This window comes from Phaenicophaeus curvirostris, unplaced genomic scaffold (genome assembly GCF_032191515.1).
Source record: "Phaenicophaeus curvirostris isolate KB17595 unplaced genomic scaffold, BPBGC_Pcur_1.0 scaffold_44, whole genome shotgun sequence".
Classification (NCBI taxonomy): domain Eukaryota; kingdom Metazoa; phylum Chordata; class Aves; order Cuculiformes; family Cuculidae; genus Phaenicophaeus; species Phaenicophaeus curvirostris.
Genome location: NW_027206667.1, coordinates 286,925 through 301,512, shown reverse-complemented (window position 1 = coordinate 301,512; position 14,588 = coordinate 286,925). Strand labels below are relative to the sequence as shown.

Below are 14,588 nucleotides of genomic sequence, written 5' to 3'. Positions count from 1 at the left end.
CCATCAGCATTAGCACCACCACGAGTCAAACTAGATGAGCTTTGAGGTCTCTCACAATCCAAACCATTCCACAATTCCATGATCTCCATCGCCATCAGCATTAGCACCACCAGGATTGGACCTGGATGGGCTTTGATATCCCTTCCAACCCAACCCATCCCATGCTGGGAGTTCTGGGAAGCCAGCATCCCTCACCCAGCCTGGGCACCGCGGGGCCGTCATCTCCATCAGCCGTGGGCAGCGAGACCAGAGCTGGGACTGAAGAGATTTCCCATCTATAAATTTTCCAACATTCTTTTCCTTCCCAAGGACTGATTTTCCTGTTATTATCGTAGAGTCATAGAGTCACAGAATCCTAGAATGGTTTGGGTTGGGGGAGACCTTAAAGCTCATCCAGTCGCAGCCCTCTGGCCCTGGGCAGGGACACCTCCCACTGGATCCGGGGCTCCAATCCCCCACCCAACCTGGCCTTGAACCCCTCCAGGGATGGGGCAGATGCAACCTTCCGGGGCAACCTGTTCCAGGGCCTCCCCATCCTCATGGTGAAGAGATTTCTCCTTATGTCCAGTCGAACTCTGCCCCTCTCCAGTTTATCCCCATTGTCCCTTGTCCTGTCACCCCAAGCCTTTGGGAACAGCCCCTCCCCAGCTCTCTTGGAGCCCCTTCAGGCACTGGAAGCTGCTCTAAGGTCTCCTTGGAGCCTTCTCTTCTCCAGGCTGAACAACCCCAACTCTCTCAGCCTCTCCTCGTATGCTCCAGCCCTCGGTTCATCCTTGTAGCCTCCTCTGGACCCGTTCCTACTGCTCCATCTCCTTCTCATCTTGAGGGTTCCAGAAGTGGAGACAGCACTCCAGATGAGGTCTCCCCAGAGTGGAGCCGAGGGGACAATCCCCTCCCTCGCCCTGCTGGCCGCGCGGCTTCTGATGCAGCCCAGGACACGCTTGGATTCTGGGCTGTGAGCACACATTGCTGGCTCAGGTTGAGGTTCTCCTCCCCCAACACCCCAAGTCCTCCTCCTCATGCTGTTCTCCATCCCATCATCCCCCATCGTGTACTGAAGTCGGGGATTGCCCTGACCCAGGTGTAGGACCCTGCACTTGGCCCTGTTGAACCCCATGAGGTTCTCCCAGCCCCACATCTCCAGCCTGTCCAGTTCCCTCTGGATGATCCCGTCCTGCAGGTGTGGCAACTGCACACTCAGCTCGCTGTCACCTCCAAACTTGCTGAGAGGGCCCTCGATCTCGCTGTCTGCGTCACTGCTGAAGATATTCAACAGCACCGATCCCAGTACGGACCCCTGAGGGACACCACTGGTCACCATCCTCCATCTGGACTTGAAGCCATTGACCACTGCGCTTCGAACACGACCATCCAACCAGGTTCTTCTCCACTGAACCATCCACCCATCAAATCCATCTCTCTCCCGTTTAGAGAGAAGGATGCTGGGGGGGACCATGTCAGAGGCTTTGCAGAAGCCCAGGTAGATCCCATCCATCGGTTCAGCCGTGTCCACTGCTGAGGTCACCCACTAAGCTGGTCATACAGGACCTTCCCAGGCTGACCAGGCTGGCAGGTCAGTGATCCCCTGACTTGCGTTCCCTTTTTAACAACAGGCACGACGTTACCCTTCTTCCAGTCCCCAGGGACTTCTCCCACCTGCCGTGACTTTTCAGATATCATGGAGAGTGGCTGGGCAACCACATATGCCAGTCCCCTCAGGACTCCGGGGTGCAGCTCCTCAGCTCCCATAGACTTATAAATGTTCGGGTTCCTCAGCTGGTCACGAACCTGATCGTCCTCTACAGTGGGAGAGGGTTTATCCCCCTGGTCACCATCCTGCTGTCCCATGACGCGGGAGGGGAGAGGAAAGCGGTTATCAGCGAAGACTGAGCAGAAACGTAGTTAAGTCCCTCAGCCTTCTCCTCGTCTGCTGACCCGTGATCACCGTTTCCAACCATCAGTGGGATATGTTCTCTTTGACCTTCCTCTTTTGGTGGATGGACCTGTAGAAGCTCTTCTCGTTGGTCTTCCCTTCCCTGGCCAAGTTCAGCTCCAGCTGTGCCGTGGCCTTCCTGGCTCCATCCCTACACAACCGGGCAGCGTCCTGAGGAACATCCCAGGTTCCCCGTCCCTGCTTGTCCTGCCCGTGCGGCTCCCTCTTCTTCTTGAGTTTAACCAGCGGGTCTCGACTCAGACACGCCGGTCTCTTCCCTTCCCTGCTTGATTTCCTACGGACGGGGACTGAGCGCTCTTGTGTTGCACGGAAACCATCTTCCAGCTCTGTTCTGCTCCCTTGTCTTGGAGGACGTCATCCCAGGGGATCCTACTGAGTAATTCTTTGACCAGCTGGGAGTCTGCTTTCCTGAAATGGTGTCCTGACTATGCCCCTCACCTGTCCCACATCCTAGCAGCTCAAGAGAAAAATCCTAGCATCTCAGGAGAAAGTAATCCCCATGTTCTGGAAAAAAAGCCGTCAGGGGAGAAAGCCAGCTTGGTTGAACAGAGAGATCTTGAGTGATATCAAGAAGAAGAGAAATGTTTATGGGCTCTGGAAGAGGGGACAGGCCTCTTGGGTGGACTACAGGAGGGAGGTGAGATTGTGCAGAGAAAAAATCAGAAGGGCTAAGGCTCAGCTAGAAATCAGATTGGCCAAGTCTGTGAAAGATAACAAAAAATCCTTCTATAAATATATAAATAATCAAAGGAGGACTAGGGAGACCATACAGTCCCTATTGGACGCAGAAGGAACAACAGTGACAGGGGATGAGGAAAAGGCTGAGGTACTTAATGCCTTCTTTGCCTCAGTCTTTAATTGTAAAGAAAGTCGTTCCGTCTGTGCACAAACCCAGGAGCTAGAGGAGCCAAATGAGGCTCCCGTGATCCAAGAGGAGGTGGTCAGAGCCTTGCTAGCCCGACTAGACACCCACAAGTCTATGGGGCCGGACGGGATTCACCCAAGGGTATTGAAGGAGCTGGCGGGTGTGCTGGCCAAACCCCTTTCCATCATCTTCCAACTGTCCTGGAAGACTGGGGAAGTCCCACTGGACTGGAGGCTGATGTTGTGCCCGTCTACAAGAAGGGTCGCAGGGAGGATCCAGGGAACTCCAGGCCTGTCAGTCTGACCTCAGTGCCAGGGAAAGTCATGGAGCAGGTGATCTTGAGTGTGATCATGAAGCACATGCAAGAGAACCGGGGGATCAGGCCCAGTCAATGGGTTCACTAAAGGCAGGTCTTGCCAGACTAACCTGATCGCCTTCTACAACCCTATGCAGTGCTCCAGACTAGGAGAAGTCTGTCTAGAAAGCTGCCTGGAGGAGAGGGACCTGGGGGTGTTGGTTGACAGCGACTGAACATGAGCCAGCAGTGGCCCTGGTGGCCCAGAAGGCCAATGGCATCTTGGCTTGTATCAGAAACAGTGTGACCAGCAGGTCCAGGGAGGTTCTTCTCCCTCTGGACTCGGCACTGGTGAGACCGCTCCTCGAATCCTGTGTTCAGTTCTGGGCCCCTCACCACAAGAAGGATGTTGAGGCTCTGGAGCGATCCAGAGAAGAGCAACAAAGATGGTGAGGGGGCTGGAGAAGAAGAGGAGCAGCTGAGAGAGCTGGGGGTGTTTAGCCTGGAGAAGAGGAGGCTGAGGGGAGACCTCATTGCTCTCTGCAACTCCCTGAGAGGAGGTTGTGGAGAGGAGGGAGCTGGGCTCTTCTCCCAAGTGACGGGGGACAGGACGAGAGGGAATAGCCTCAAGCTCCACCAGGGGAGGTTTAGGCTGGACATTAGGAAAAAATTCTTCACAGAAAGGGTCATTGGGCACTGGAACAGGCTGCCCAGGGAGGGCGTTGAGTCCCCTTCCCTGGAGGGGTTTAAGGGACTGGTGGACGAGGTGCTAAGGGACATGGTTTAGTCTTTGATAGGAATGGTTGGACTCGATGATCCGGTGGGTCTCTTCCAACCTGGTTATTCTATGATTCTATGATTCTATCCCTCTGGACCTTGAACTCCACCAGTGCCTGATCCCTGCAGCCCAGGCTGCCACCGATCCTAATGTCACTGGTCAGTTCGCTCGTATTGGTGACCACCAGGTCCAGTTTTGCATCTCCTCGGGTCGGGGTCTCTATCAGCTGCGCTAAGAAGTTACCCTCAATGCACTCCAGGAGTCTCCTGGATTGCCCCCAGCTTGCCGGGATACTTTTCCGGCAGATGTCGGGGTGGCTGAAGTCCCAGAGTAGGATCACAGAATCCCAGAATCAGTAGGTAGAAAGGACCCTCTGGATCATCGAGTCCAACCATTCCCATCAATCACTGACCCATGTCCCTCAGCACCTCGTCCACCCGTCCCTTAAACCGCTCCGGGAAGGTGACTCAACCCCCTCCCTGGGCAGCCTCTGCCAGGGCCCAAAGACCCTTTCCATGAGATGCTTTTCCCTAATGTCCAGCCTGAAGGGATGGACCCAGAGGGAAGGAATGGACCTAGAGGGCAGGGATGGATCCAGAAGGAAGGGACGGACCCAGAGGGCAGGGATGGATCCTGAGGGCAGGGATGGACCCAGAGGGCAATGGTGCATCCAGGGGAAGAGATGCCCCCAGAGGAGGAGGACGGGGCAGCTGGGGCAGGAGAAGCTCTCCAAGCTGTGGGCCAATGGCAGGGAGCCCCGAGGGCGCCTCAGCTGTTCCCAGGCAGAGCCCCGGCCCAGAGCACCCTGAGGAGCAGACAGACGGACGGCCGCGCGCCCGCGCCTCTGCCTGGAGACGAGTGATGCTGCCCAGCTGCGCTGCGCACTGGGCCGCGCTGGGACTGCCAGTGGCGCCACTGGGCAGCACTGGGGCAGAGTGCGGCTGGCTCGGGGGTGCCGGCACCTCTGCCTTCTGTGCCGGGAGCACCATGGGGGCTGCTGGCGTGCTGGGAGCTGGGGCCGTGCTGGTGGCACTGGTGGCGAGGAGAGCCGAGGTGAGCTCAGCCCCACGGCGTGGGGAGGTGCTGGGCGCTGCCGGGGGGCTGGAGCCAAACCCCGGCTTGGGGGGCCGCGAGGGCGAGCCAGGGGGAGAGGGGGTGGCATGGGGAAAGGGGGTCCCCGGGCATGAGCCTGGGGAAGGGATGGATCCAGAGGGAAGGGATGGAGCTGGAGGGAAGGGATGGACCTGGAGGGAAGGGATGGAGCTAGAGGGAATGGATGGAGATGGGGGTAGGGATGGAGACAGGTGGTAGGGATGGAGGTAGAGGGAAGGGAAGGAGCTAGAGGGAAGGGCTGGATCCAGAGGGAAGGGATGGATATGAAAGGGGGTCCCCAGGTCTCCTCCCACCTGCCCCATCGCTGGGTGCTGGAGGGGGAAGGGGCAGCGGCTCCTCACCCCAGCTCTGCTCCAACAGGCTTCTTCCAGCACCAGCAGAAATCCAAGTGCTACTTCACCAATGGCACCGAGCAGGTGAGGTTTGTGGAGAGATACATCTACAACCGGGAGCAGCTCGTGCACTTCGACAGCAATGTGGGGGTCTTCGTGGCCGACACCCCCCTGGGCGAGCCTTCAGCCAAATCCTGGAACAGCCAGGAGGACAAACTGCAGTATAAACGGGCTGCAGTGGACAGGTTCTGCCGACACAACTACGAGGTGGCAAAGGATTCTGTTGTGGATCGTCGAGGTGAGCGCGTGGCAGCCCCTCTCTGGGGGTCGGGCACAAGCCAAGCCCCCGGGCGCAGGAGGGCAGCGCGTGTCCGTGCTGCGCTCGCGCAGAGCCCCCGCGCCCCTCCCCGAGGCCCCCAGCCCCACCACGGCCGCGGCTGGACGGGATCCCAGGGCTCCTCCAGTCCAGCTCCCGGCCATGTCCAGTTGTCCTTGAGGGTCTCCAAATCCTTCCCAACCTAGCGATTCAATATTTTCTCGTCTCTCAAACCTGGAGAACTCCAGTGGCTTGAGGGTCTCCAGGGTCTTTTCCAAACACAGAATTCAATTCTTTCTTTTTCTTTGTACTTGGACAGCTCCAGTTGGCCTTGAGGATCTCCAAGCTCTTTCCCAACCTCGCGATTCAATGCTTTCTGATTCCTCGTACATGGAGAGCTCCAACTGGGCTTCAGGGTCTCCAAGGTCTTTCCCAAATTAGTGATTCAATGCTTTCCAGTCCCTCTAACCTGGAGAGCTCTGGTTGGCCTTGAGGGTCTCCAAGGTCTTTCCCAACCTCGCCATTCATTGCTTTCTGGTTCCTCATACCTGGACAGTCATTCCATTTGGGCTTGAGCATCTCCAAGGTCCTTCCCAGCCTCGCCATTCCATGCTTTCTCGCCCCTGGAGAGCTCCGGCTGGTCTTGAGGGTGTCGGAGCCCTCTCCCAGCAGCGCCTCTGTGCTCTCTGCCTCCCGGCCTGCCCCGCGAGCCCCCGGCCCCCTGTCTGGGGAGCAGAGGGCGAGCCCTGGTCCAGGCTGGGTGGCCCCTGGGCTCTGGCAGCCCCGGGGCAGCTCTCTGGCGCTCTCCCCCAGTGCAGCCCCAGGTGGAAATCCACCCCGTGCAGTCGGGCTCCCTGCCCCAGCCCGACAGGCTGGTTTGTGCCGTGACGGATTTCTACCCCGCCGAGATCGAGGTGAAGTGGTTCAAGAACGGGCAGGAGGAGGTGGAGGGCGTGGTGTCCACGGACGTGATGCAGAACGGAGACTGGACCTACCAGGTGCTGGTGATGCTGGAAAGCATCCCGCAGCGCGGGGACACCTACACGTGCCAGGTGGAGCACGCCAGCCTGCAGCGCCCCGTCACCCAGGCGTGGGGTAAGAGCCTGGGCTGGGGGCAGGGGGAGTGGGACGGGGCCCCCCGAGCCCTGAGCCCCTGCTCTCGGCCCCGCAGAGCTGCAGGCGGACGGCGCCAGGAGCAAGATGCTGACGGGGGTGGGGGGCTTCGTGCTGGGCTTCGTCTTCCTGGCGCTGGGGCTCGTCCTCTACGGCCGCAACAAGGTCAGCGGGGGGATGGTGGCGGCGGGGGGGAGAATTTGGAGTGTCATTGGGGTCTGGGAGGTCATTGGGGTTTTGGGTTTCATTGGGGTTTAGTGGGTCATTTGGATCTTGGGGGAGCTGGGGTTACGGGGATTATTGGGGTATGGGGTTGGCTGAGGTCTGAGGCTTCATTGGGGTTTTGGGGATCATTGGGGTCTAGAGGGACCTGGGGTCTGAGCTGGTCATTGGGGTTTTGGAGGGGGGTCAGGGGTATGGGGGGTTATTGGGGTCTGGGGGATCTGGGGTTTCAGGGGTCATTGGGATCTGGGGGGAGCTGGGGTCTGAGGGGATCATTGTGGTCCGGGGTCCATTGGGCTCTGGGGTGTCATTGGGATCCAGGGAGTCAGCGGGGTTTCTGGGGACCTGGGTCTTTGGGGGATCATTGGAGTCGGGGGAGAGCTGAGATTTTTGGGGTGACTTTGGGGCCTGGGAGTCCTGGGGTGTGGGGGGTCATTGGGGTCTGGGGGGTCTGGGGTTTGGGGTTCACTGGGATCAGGAGGGAGCTGGGGTTTGGGGGACATAGGTTTTGGGGGGGCTGGGGTCTGGTGGGGATGTGGGGATTTGAGCTCTGGGTGTGTCATTGGGATCCAGGGGACCTGGTGCTTTGGGGGATCATTGGGCTCTGGGGGGTCATTGGGATGTGGGGACGTCACGGGACCTGGGGTGACTTGAGATTTGGGGGGATCAGCAGGGTCTAGGGAGGTCATTGGGGTCTGGGGGGACCTGGGGCCGTGGAGCACGTTGGCTTTTGGGGATCTGAAGACTGGGGATCCTTGGGATCTACAGGGACTTGGCATTTGCAGGGTCCCTGGGGTTTGGTGGGACTTGGGGTTTGGGGATCCTTCAGGTTTGGGGGCAATTGGGTTTTGGTGTGTCCCTGGGCCTTGGGGGTCTCTGGGGTCCCTGGGGTTTGGAGTCCCCGCCCCCCTCATCTCCTCCCTTTCCCCCCCCAGAGCTCCTGAAGGAACCCCAGCTCCTGCGCAGCCGCTCCAGCACCGTCCGTGCCCCCCAGCCCCCCGACCCCCGCCTGCCCCACTGCGGGCTCCCCCCAGCCCCCCCGCTGCTGCCTCGATGCTTGATAAACACTGAGAGCTGCACTGGGGGCTTCACTGCAACCTCGCTGGGAACACTGGGAGGCACTGGGAGGGAGATGGGGAGACTGGGAGGCACTGGGATCCAGCTGTGGGTGCAGCTCACGTCTCCCCATCCCCTCGCCCAACTGGAGGACGGTCCCTCTCGTCCCATCCCTTGTTCCTTGGGAGAAGAGACCAGCACCCACCTTCCTCCAACCTCCTCCCCGCCAGCTGCAGAGAGCGACGAGGTCTCCCCTCAGCTCCTCTTCTCCACACCAAAGCCCCCTCAGACCCCTCACACCCTTCCCGGCCTCTCCACACCCCTCCCAGCTCCGGTCTCTTCTCCGCACGCTCTCCAGCCCCTCCAGGTCTTGCTTGGAACCAGGGAAAGTTGGAATCCCTTGGGTTGGAAAACTCTTGACCCGAGGTCACTCCCAAACCACCTCCCTTCCCAGGGTCTCCATCCCCTTCTCCGCATGCGCTCCAGCCCCTCCAGGTCCCTCTTGGAGTGAGGAGCCCAAAACTGACCCCAAGGTTCCAGGTGCGGCCTCCCCAGGGGACGATCCCATCCCTGTGCCTGCTGGACACCCCATGGTGACCCCAGCCAGGATGCTGGTGGCCACCTGGGCCTCCGGGGCCACTGCTGGATCCTGTTGGGCCGCTGTCGACCAGCGCCCCAGGGCCTTTTCCTACCAGAAGGGATGGGAATGAAGGAGGGGAGGCCCTGGCCCAGGAAGCCAGAGAAACCCGGGCTGCCCCATCCCTGGAGGGCTTCAGGCTGGAGGAGCTTTGGAGCCCCTGATCCAGTGGGAGTTGTCCCTGCCCATGGCCGGGGGAGGATCGGGATGGGCTTGGAGGTCCCTTCCAATCCAACCCATTCCATGATCTCCATCACAATCAGCATTAGCACCACCACGAGTCAAACTAGATGAGCTTTGTGGTCTCTCACAGTCCAAACCATTCCACAATTCCATCATCTCCATCGCCATCAGCATTAGCACCACCAGGACTGGACCTGGATGGGCTTTGAGGTCCCTTCCAACCCAACCCATCCCATGCTGGGAGTTCTGGGAAGCCAGCATCCCTCACCCAGCCTGGGCACCGCGGGGCCATCATCTCCACCAGCCGTGGGCAGCGAGACCAGAGCTGGGACTGAAGAGATTTCCCATCTATAAATTTTCCAACATTCTTTTCCTTCCCAAGGACTGATTTTCCTGTTATTATCGTAGAGTCATAGAGTCACAGAATCCTAGAATGGTTTGGGTTGGGGGAGACCTTAAAGCTCATCCAGTCGCAGCCCTCTGGCCCTGGGCAGGGACACCTCCCACTGGATCAGGGGCTCCAATCCCCCATCCAACCTGGCCTGGAACCCCTCCAGGGATGGGGCAGATGCAACCTTCCGGGGCAACCTGTTCCAGTTCCTCCCCATCCTCACGGTGAAGAGATTTCTCCTTATGTCCAGTCGAACTCTGCCCCTCTCCAGTTTATCCCCATTGTCCCTTGTCCTGTCTCCCCAAGCCTTTGGGAACAGCCCCTCCCCAGCTCTCTTGGAGCCCCTTCAGGCACTGGAAGCTGCTCTAAGGTCTCCTTGGAGCCTTCTCTTCTCCAGGCTGAACAACCCCAACTCTCTCAGCCTCTCCTCGTATGCTCCAGCCCTCGGTTCATCCTTGTAGCCTCCTCTGGACCCGTTCTTACTGCTCCATCTCCTTCTCATCTTGAGGGTTCCAGAAGTGGAGACAACACTCCAGATGAGGTCTCACCAGAGTGAAGCCGAGGGGACAATCCCCTCCCTCGCCCTGCTGGCTGCGCGGCTTCTGATTCAGCCCAGGCCGCGCTTGGATTCTGGGCTGTGAGCACACGTTGCCGGCTCACGTTGAGGTTCTCCTCCCCCAGCACCCCAAGTCCTCCTCCTCATGCTGTTCTCCATCCCATCATCCCCCATCGTGCACTGAAGTCGGGGATTGCCCCGACCCAGGTGTAGGACCCTGCACTTGGCCCTGTTGAACCCCATGAGGTTCTCCCAGCCCCACTTCTCCAGCCTGTCCAGTTCCCTCTGGATGATCCCGTCCTTCAGGTGTCCCCTCAGGACTCCGGGGTGCAGCTCCTCAGCTCCCATAGACTTATAAATGTTCGGGATCCTCAGCTGGTCACGAACCTGATCCTCCTCTACAGTGGGAGAGGGTTTATCCCCCTGGTCACCATCCTGCTGTCCCATGACGCGGGAAGGGAGAGGAGAGCGGTTATCAGCGAAGACTGAGCAGAAACTTTGTGAAGTCCCTCAGCCTTCTCCTCGTCTGCTGAGCCGTGATCACCGTTTCCAACCATCAGTGGGATAGGTTCTCTTTGACCTTCCTCTTTTGGTGGATGGACCTGTAGAAGCTCTTCTCGTTGGTTTTCCCTTCCCTCGCCAAGTTCAGCTCCAGCTGTGCCGTGGCCTTCCTGGCTCCATCCCTACACAACCGGGCAGCGTCCTGAGGAACATCCCAGGTTCCCCGTCCCTGCTTGTCCTGCCCGTGCGGCTCCCTCTTCTTCTTGAGTTTAACCAGCGGGTCTCGACTCAGACACGCCGGTCTCTTCCCTTCCCTGCTTGATTTCCTACAGACGGGGACTGAGCGCTCTTGTGTTGCACGGAAACCATCTTCCAGCTCTGTTCTGCTCCCTTGTCTTGGAGGACGTCATCCCAGGGGATCCTACTGAGTAATTCCTTGACCAGCTGGGAGTCTGCTTTCCTGAAATGGTGTCCTGACTATGCTCCTCACCTGTTCCACATCCTAGCAGCTCCGGAGAAAAGTCCTATCAGCTCAGGAGAAAGCCATCCCCGTGTTCTGGAAAAAAAGCCAGCAGGGGAGAAAGCCAACTTGGTTGAACAGAGAGATCTTGAGTGATATCAAGAAGAAGAGAAATGATTATGGGCTCTGGAAGAGGGGACAGGCCTCTTGGGTGGACTACAGGAGGGAAGTGAGATTGTGTAGGGGAAAAATCAGAAGGGCTAAGGCTCAGCTAGAAATCAGATTGGCAAAGTCTGTGAAAGATAACAAAAAATCCTTCTATAAATATATAAATAATAAAAGGAGGACTAGGGAGACCATCCAGTCCCTATTGGACGCAGAAGGAACAGCAGTGACAGGGGATGAGGACAAGGCTGAGGTACTTAATGCCTTCTTTGCCTCAGTCTTTACTTGTAAAGAGAGTCGTTCCGTCTGTGCACAAACCCAGGAGCTAGAGGAGCAGAATGAGGCTCCCGTGATCCAAGAGGAGGTGGTCAGAGCCTTGCTAGCCCGACTGGACACCCACAAGTCTATGGGGCCGGACGGGATTCACCCAAGGGTATTGAAGGAGCTGGCGGGTGTGCTGGCCAAACCCCTTTCCATCATCTTCCAACAGTCCTGGAAGACTGGGGAAGTCCCACTGGACTGGAGGCTGATGTTGTGCCCATCTACAAGAAGGGTCGCAGGGAGGATCCAGGGAACTCCAGGCCTGTCAGTCTGACCTCAGTGCCAGGGAAAGTCATGGAGCAGGTGATCTTGAGTGCGATCATGAAGCACATGCAAGAGAACCGGGTGATCAGGCCCAGTCAACACGGGGTCACAAAAGGCAGGTCTTGCCAGACTAACCTGATCGCCTTCTATGACAAAGTGACTCGGCTGCTGGATGAGGGAAAGGCTGTGGATGGATCTTCCTGGACTTCAGTAAAGCCTTTGACACAGTTTCTCCCAGCATTCTGCTTGAGAAACTGTCACCTCTGGCCTGGCCAGGCGCACACTCTCCTGGGTGGAAAACTGGCTGGCTGGAGGGCCCAGAGAGTGGTGGGAAATGGAGTTAACTCCAGCTGGAGGCCAGTGACAAGTGGTGTCCCCAGGGCTCAGTGCTGGGTCCAGCCCTGTTCAATGTCTTTATCAATGACCTGGATGAAGGCATCGAGTGCACCCTTAGCAAGTATGTGGACGACACTAAGCTGTGTGGAAGCTGGATCTGCTGGAGGGTCGGGAGGCTCCAAAGGGATCTGAACAGGCTGGACTGCTGGGCTGAGACCAATGGGATGAGGTTTAACAAGGCCAAATGCCGGGTCCTGCACTTGGGGCACAACAACTCTGAGCAGCTCCAGACTAGGAGAAGTCTGTCTAGAAAGCTGCCTGGAGGAGAGGGACCTGGGGGTGTTGGTTGACAGCGACTGACCATGAGCCAGCAGTGGCCCAGGTGGCCAAGAAGGCCAATGGCATCTTGGCTTGGATCAGAAACGGCGTGACCAGCAGGTCCAGGGAGGTTCTTCTCCCTCTGGACTCGGCACTGGGGAGACCGCTCCTCGAATCCTGTGTTCAGTTCTGGGCCCCTCACCACAAGAAGGATATTGAGGCTCTGGAACGAGTCCAGAGAAGAGCAACAAAGCTGGTGACGGGGCTGGAGAAGAAGAGGAGCAGCTGAGAGAGCTGGGGGTGTTTGTCCTGGAGAAGAGGAGGCTGAGGGGAGACCTCATTGCTCTCTGCAACTCCCTGAGAGGAGGTTGTGGAGAGGAGGGAGCTGGGCTCGTCTCCCAAAGGACAGGGGACAGGACGAGAGGGAATGGCCTCAAGCTCCACCAGGGGAGGTTTAGGCTGGACATTAGGAAAAACTGCTTCACAGAAAGGGTCATTGGGCACTGGCAGAGGCTGCCCAGGGAGGGGCTTGAGTCACCTTCCCTGGAGGGGTTTAAGGGACGGGTGGACGAGGTGCTAAGGGACATGGTTTAGTGTTTGATAGGAATGGTTGGACTCGATGATCCGGTGGGTCTCTTCCAACCTGGTTATTCTATGATTCTAGGATTCTATCCCTCTGGACCTTCAACTCCACCGGTGCCCGATCCCTGCAGCCCAGGCTGCCACCGATCCTAATGTCGCTGGTCAGTTCGCTCGTATTGGTGACCACCAGGTCCAGTTTTGCATCTCCTCGGGTGGGGGTCTCTATCAGCTGCACTAAGAAGTTACCCTCAATGCACTCCAGGAGTCTCCTGGATTGCCCCCAGCTTGCTGGGATACTTTTCCGGCAGATGTCGGGGTGGTTGAAGTCCCAGAGGAGGATCACAGAATCACAGAATCAGTAGGTAGAAAGGACCCTCTGGATCATCGAGTCCAACCATTCCCATCAATCACTGAGCCGTGTCCCTCAGCACCTCGTCCACCCGTCCCTTAAACCGCTCCGGGAAGGTGACTCAACCCCCTCCCTAGGCAGCCTCTGCCAGTGCCCAATGAACCTTTCCATGAGATGCTTTTCGCTAATGTTCAGCTTGAAGGGATGGACCCAGAGGGAAGGGATGGACCCAGAGGGAAGGGATAGATGCAGAGGGCAGGGATGGATCCAGAGGACAGGCATGGATCCAGAGGGATGGGATGGATTGAAAGGGAAGTTATGGACCCAGAAGGAATTATAGGATCTAGAGTGGAGAGATTGACCCAGAGGGAAGTGGTGGATGCCAGCGTTGCAGCCTGTTCAGATCCCTTTGGAGACTCAAAACCCACCACGAGATTGACAGCTCCTCCCAGCTTAGTGTCCTCTGCAAAGTCGCTGAGGGTGCCTTGGATGCCTTCATCCAGGTCATTGATAAAGATGTTGAAAAGGGAAGGGATGGATCCAGAGGGAAGGGATGGACCTAGAGGGAAGGGAGGGACCTAGAGGGATGAGATGGAGCTAGGGCAAAGGGATGGAGCCAGGGGGAAGAGATGGACCCAGAGGGAAGGGATGGATCCAGAGGCAAGGGATGGACCTAGAGGGAAATGATAAGATGGGAGGAAAGAGATGGGCCCCGGTGCAAGTGTTAGACCCAGAGGGAAGGCTTGGATCCAGACAGGATGGACTGAACGAGACAGAATGATAGTATCTCCAGGTTGGAAAAGGCCTCTTGGATCATTGACTCCAACCATTCCTGTCGGCCACTAAACCTCAGCACCTCGTCCACCCATCCCTTAAACACCTCCAGGAAACTCAACCCCCTCCCTGGGCAGCCTGTTCCAGTGCCCAATGACCCTTGCCATGAAAAAATTTTCCTAATATCCAGCCTGAATGGATGGATCCAGAGGGCAGGGATGGACCCAGAGGGCAGTGGTGGATCCAGAGGGAAGGGATGGACCCAGAAGGAAGGGATGGATCCAGAGGGAAGGGATGGATCTAGAGGGAAGGGCTGGATCCAGAGGGCAGGGATGGACCCAGAGGGCAGGGATGGACCCAGAGGGAAGGGATGGACCCAGAGGGAAGGGATGGACACAGAGGGAAGGGATGGACCCAGAGGGAAGGGATGGATCTAGAGGGAAGGGCTGGATCCAGAGGGCAGGGATGGACCCAGAGGGCAGGGATGGACCCAGAGGGAAGGGATGGATCCCGAGGGCAGGGATGGATCCAGAGGGCAGTGGTGCATCCAGGGGAAGAGATGCCCCCAGAGGAGGAGGACGGGGCAGCTGGGGCAGGAGAAGCTCTCCAAGCTGTGGGCCAATGGCAGGGAGCCCCGAGGGCGCCTCAGCTGTTCCCAGGCAGAGCCCCGGCCCAGAGCACCCTGAGGAGCAGACAGACGGACGGCC

General features: G+C 58.2%; 2 protein-coding genes across 2 annotated transcripts in view; both read left to right on the top strand.

The window, feature by feature from the left end:
- The window catches only part of LOC138733889 (class II histocompatibility antigen, B-L beta chain-like), a 31,612-nt gene that overhangs the window by 5,778 nt on the left and 11,246 nt on the right, over positions 1 to 14,588 (top strand). The window lies entirely within an intron of this gene.
- On the top strand, positions 4,637 to 8,065 carry LOC138733902 (class II histocompatibility antigen, B-L beta chain-like). Its single transcript, XM_069881420.1, has 5 exons — positions 4,637 to 4,945; positions 5,323 to 5,635; positions 6,467 to 6,748; positions 6,825 to 6,931; positions 7,924 to 8,065. Exons 1-5 carry the CDS (start codon positions 4,637 to 4,639, stop codon positions 7,930 to 7,932), a joined length of 1,020 nt encoding a protein of 339 aa, XP_069737521.1. The 3' UTR covers positions 7,933 to 8,065.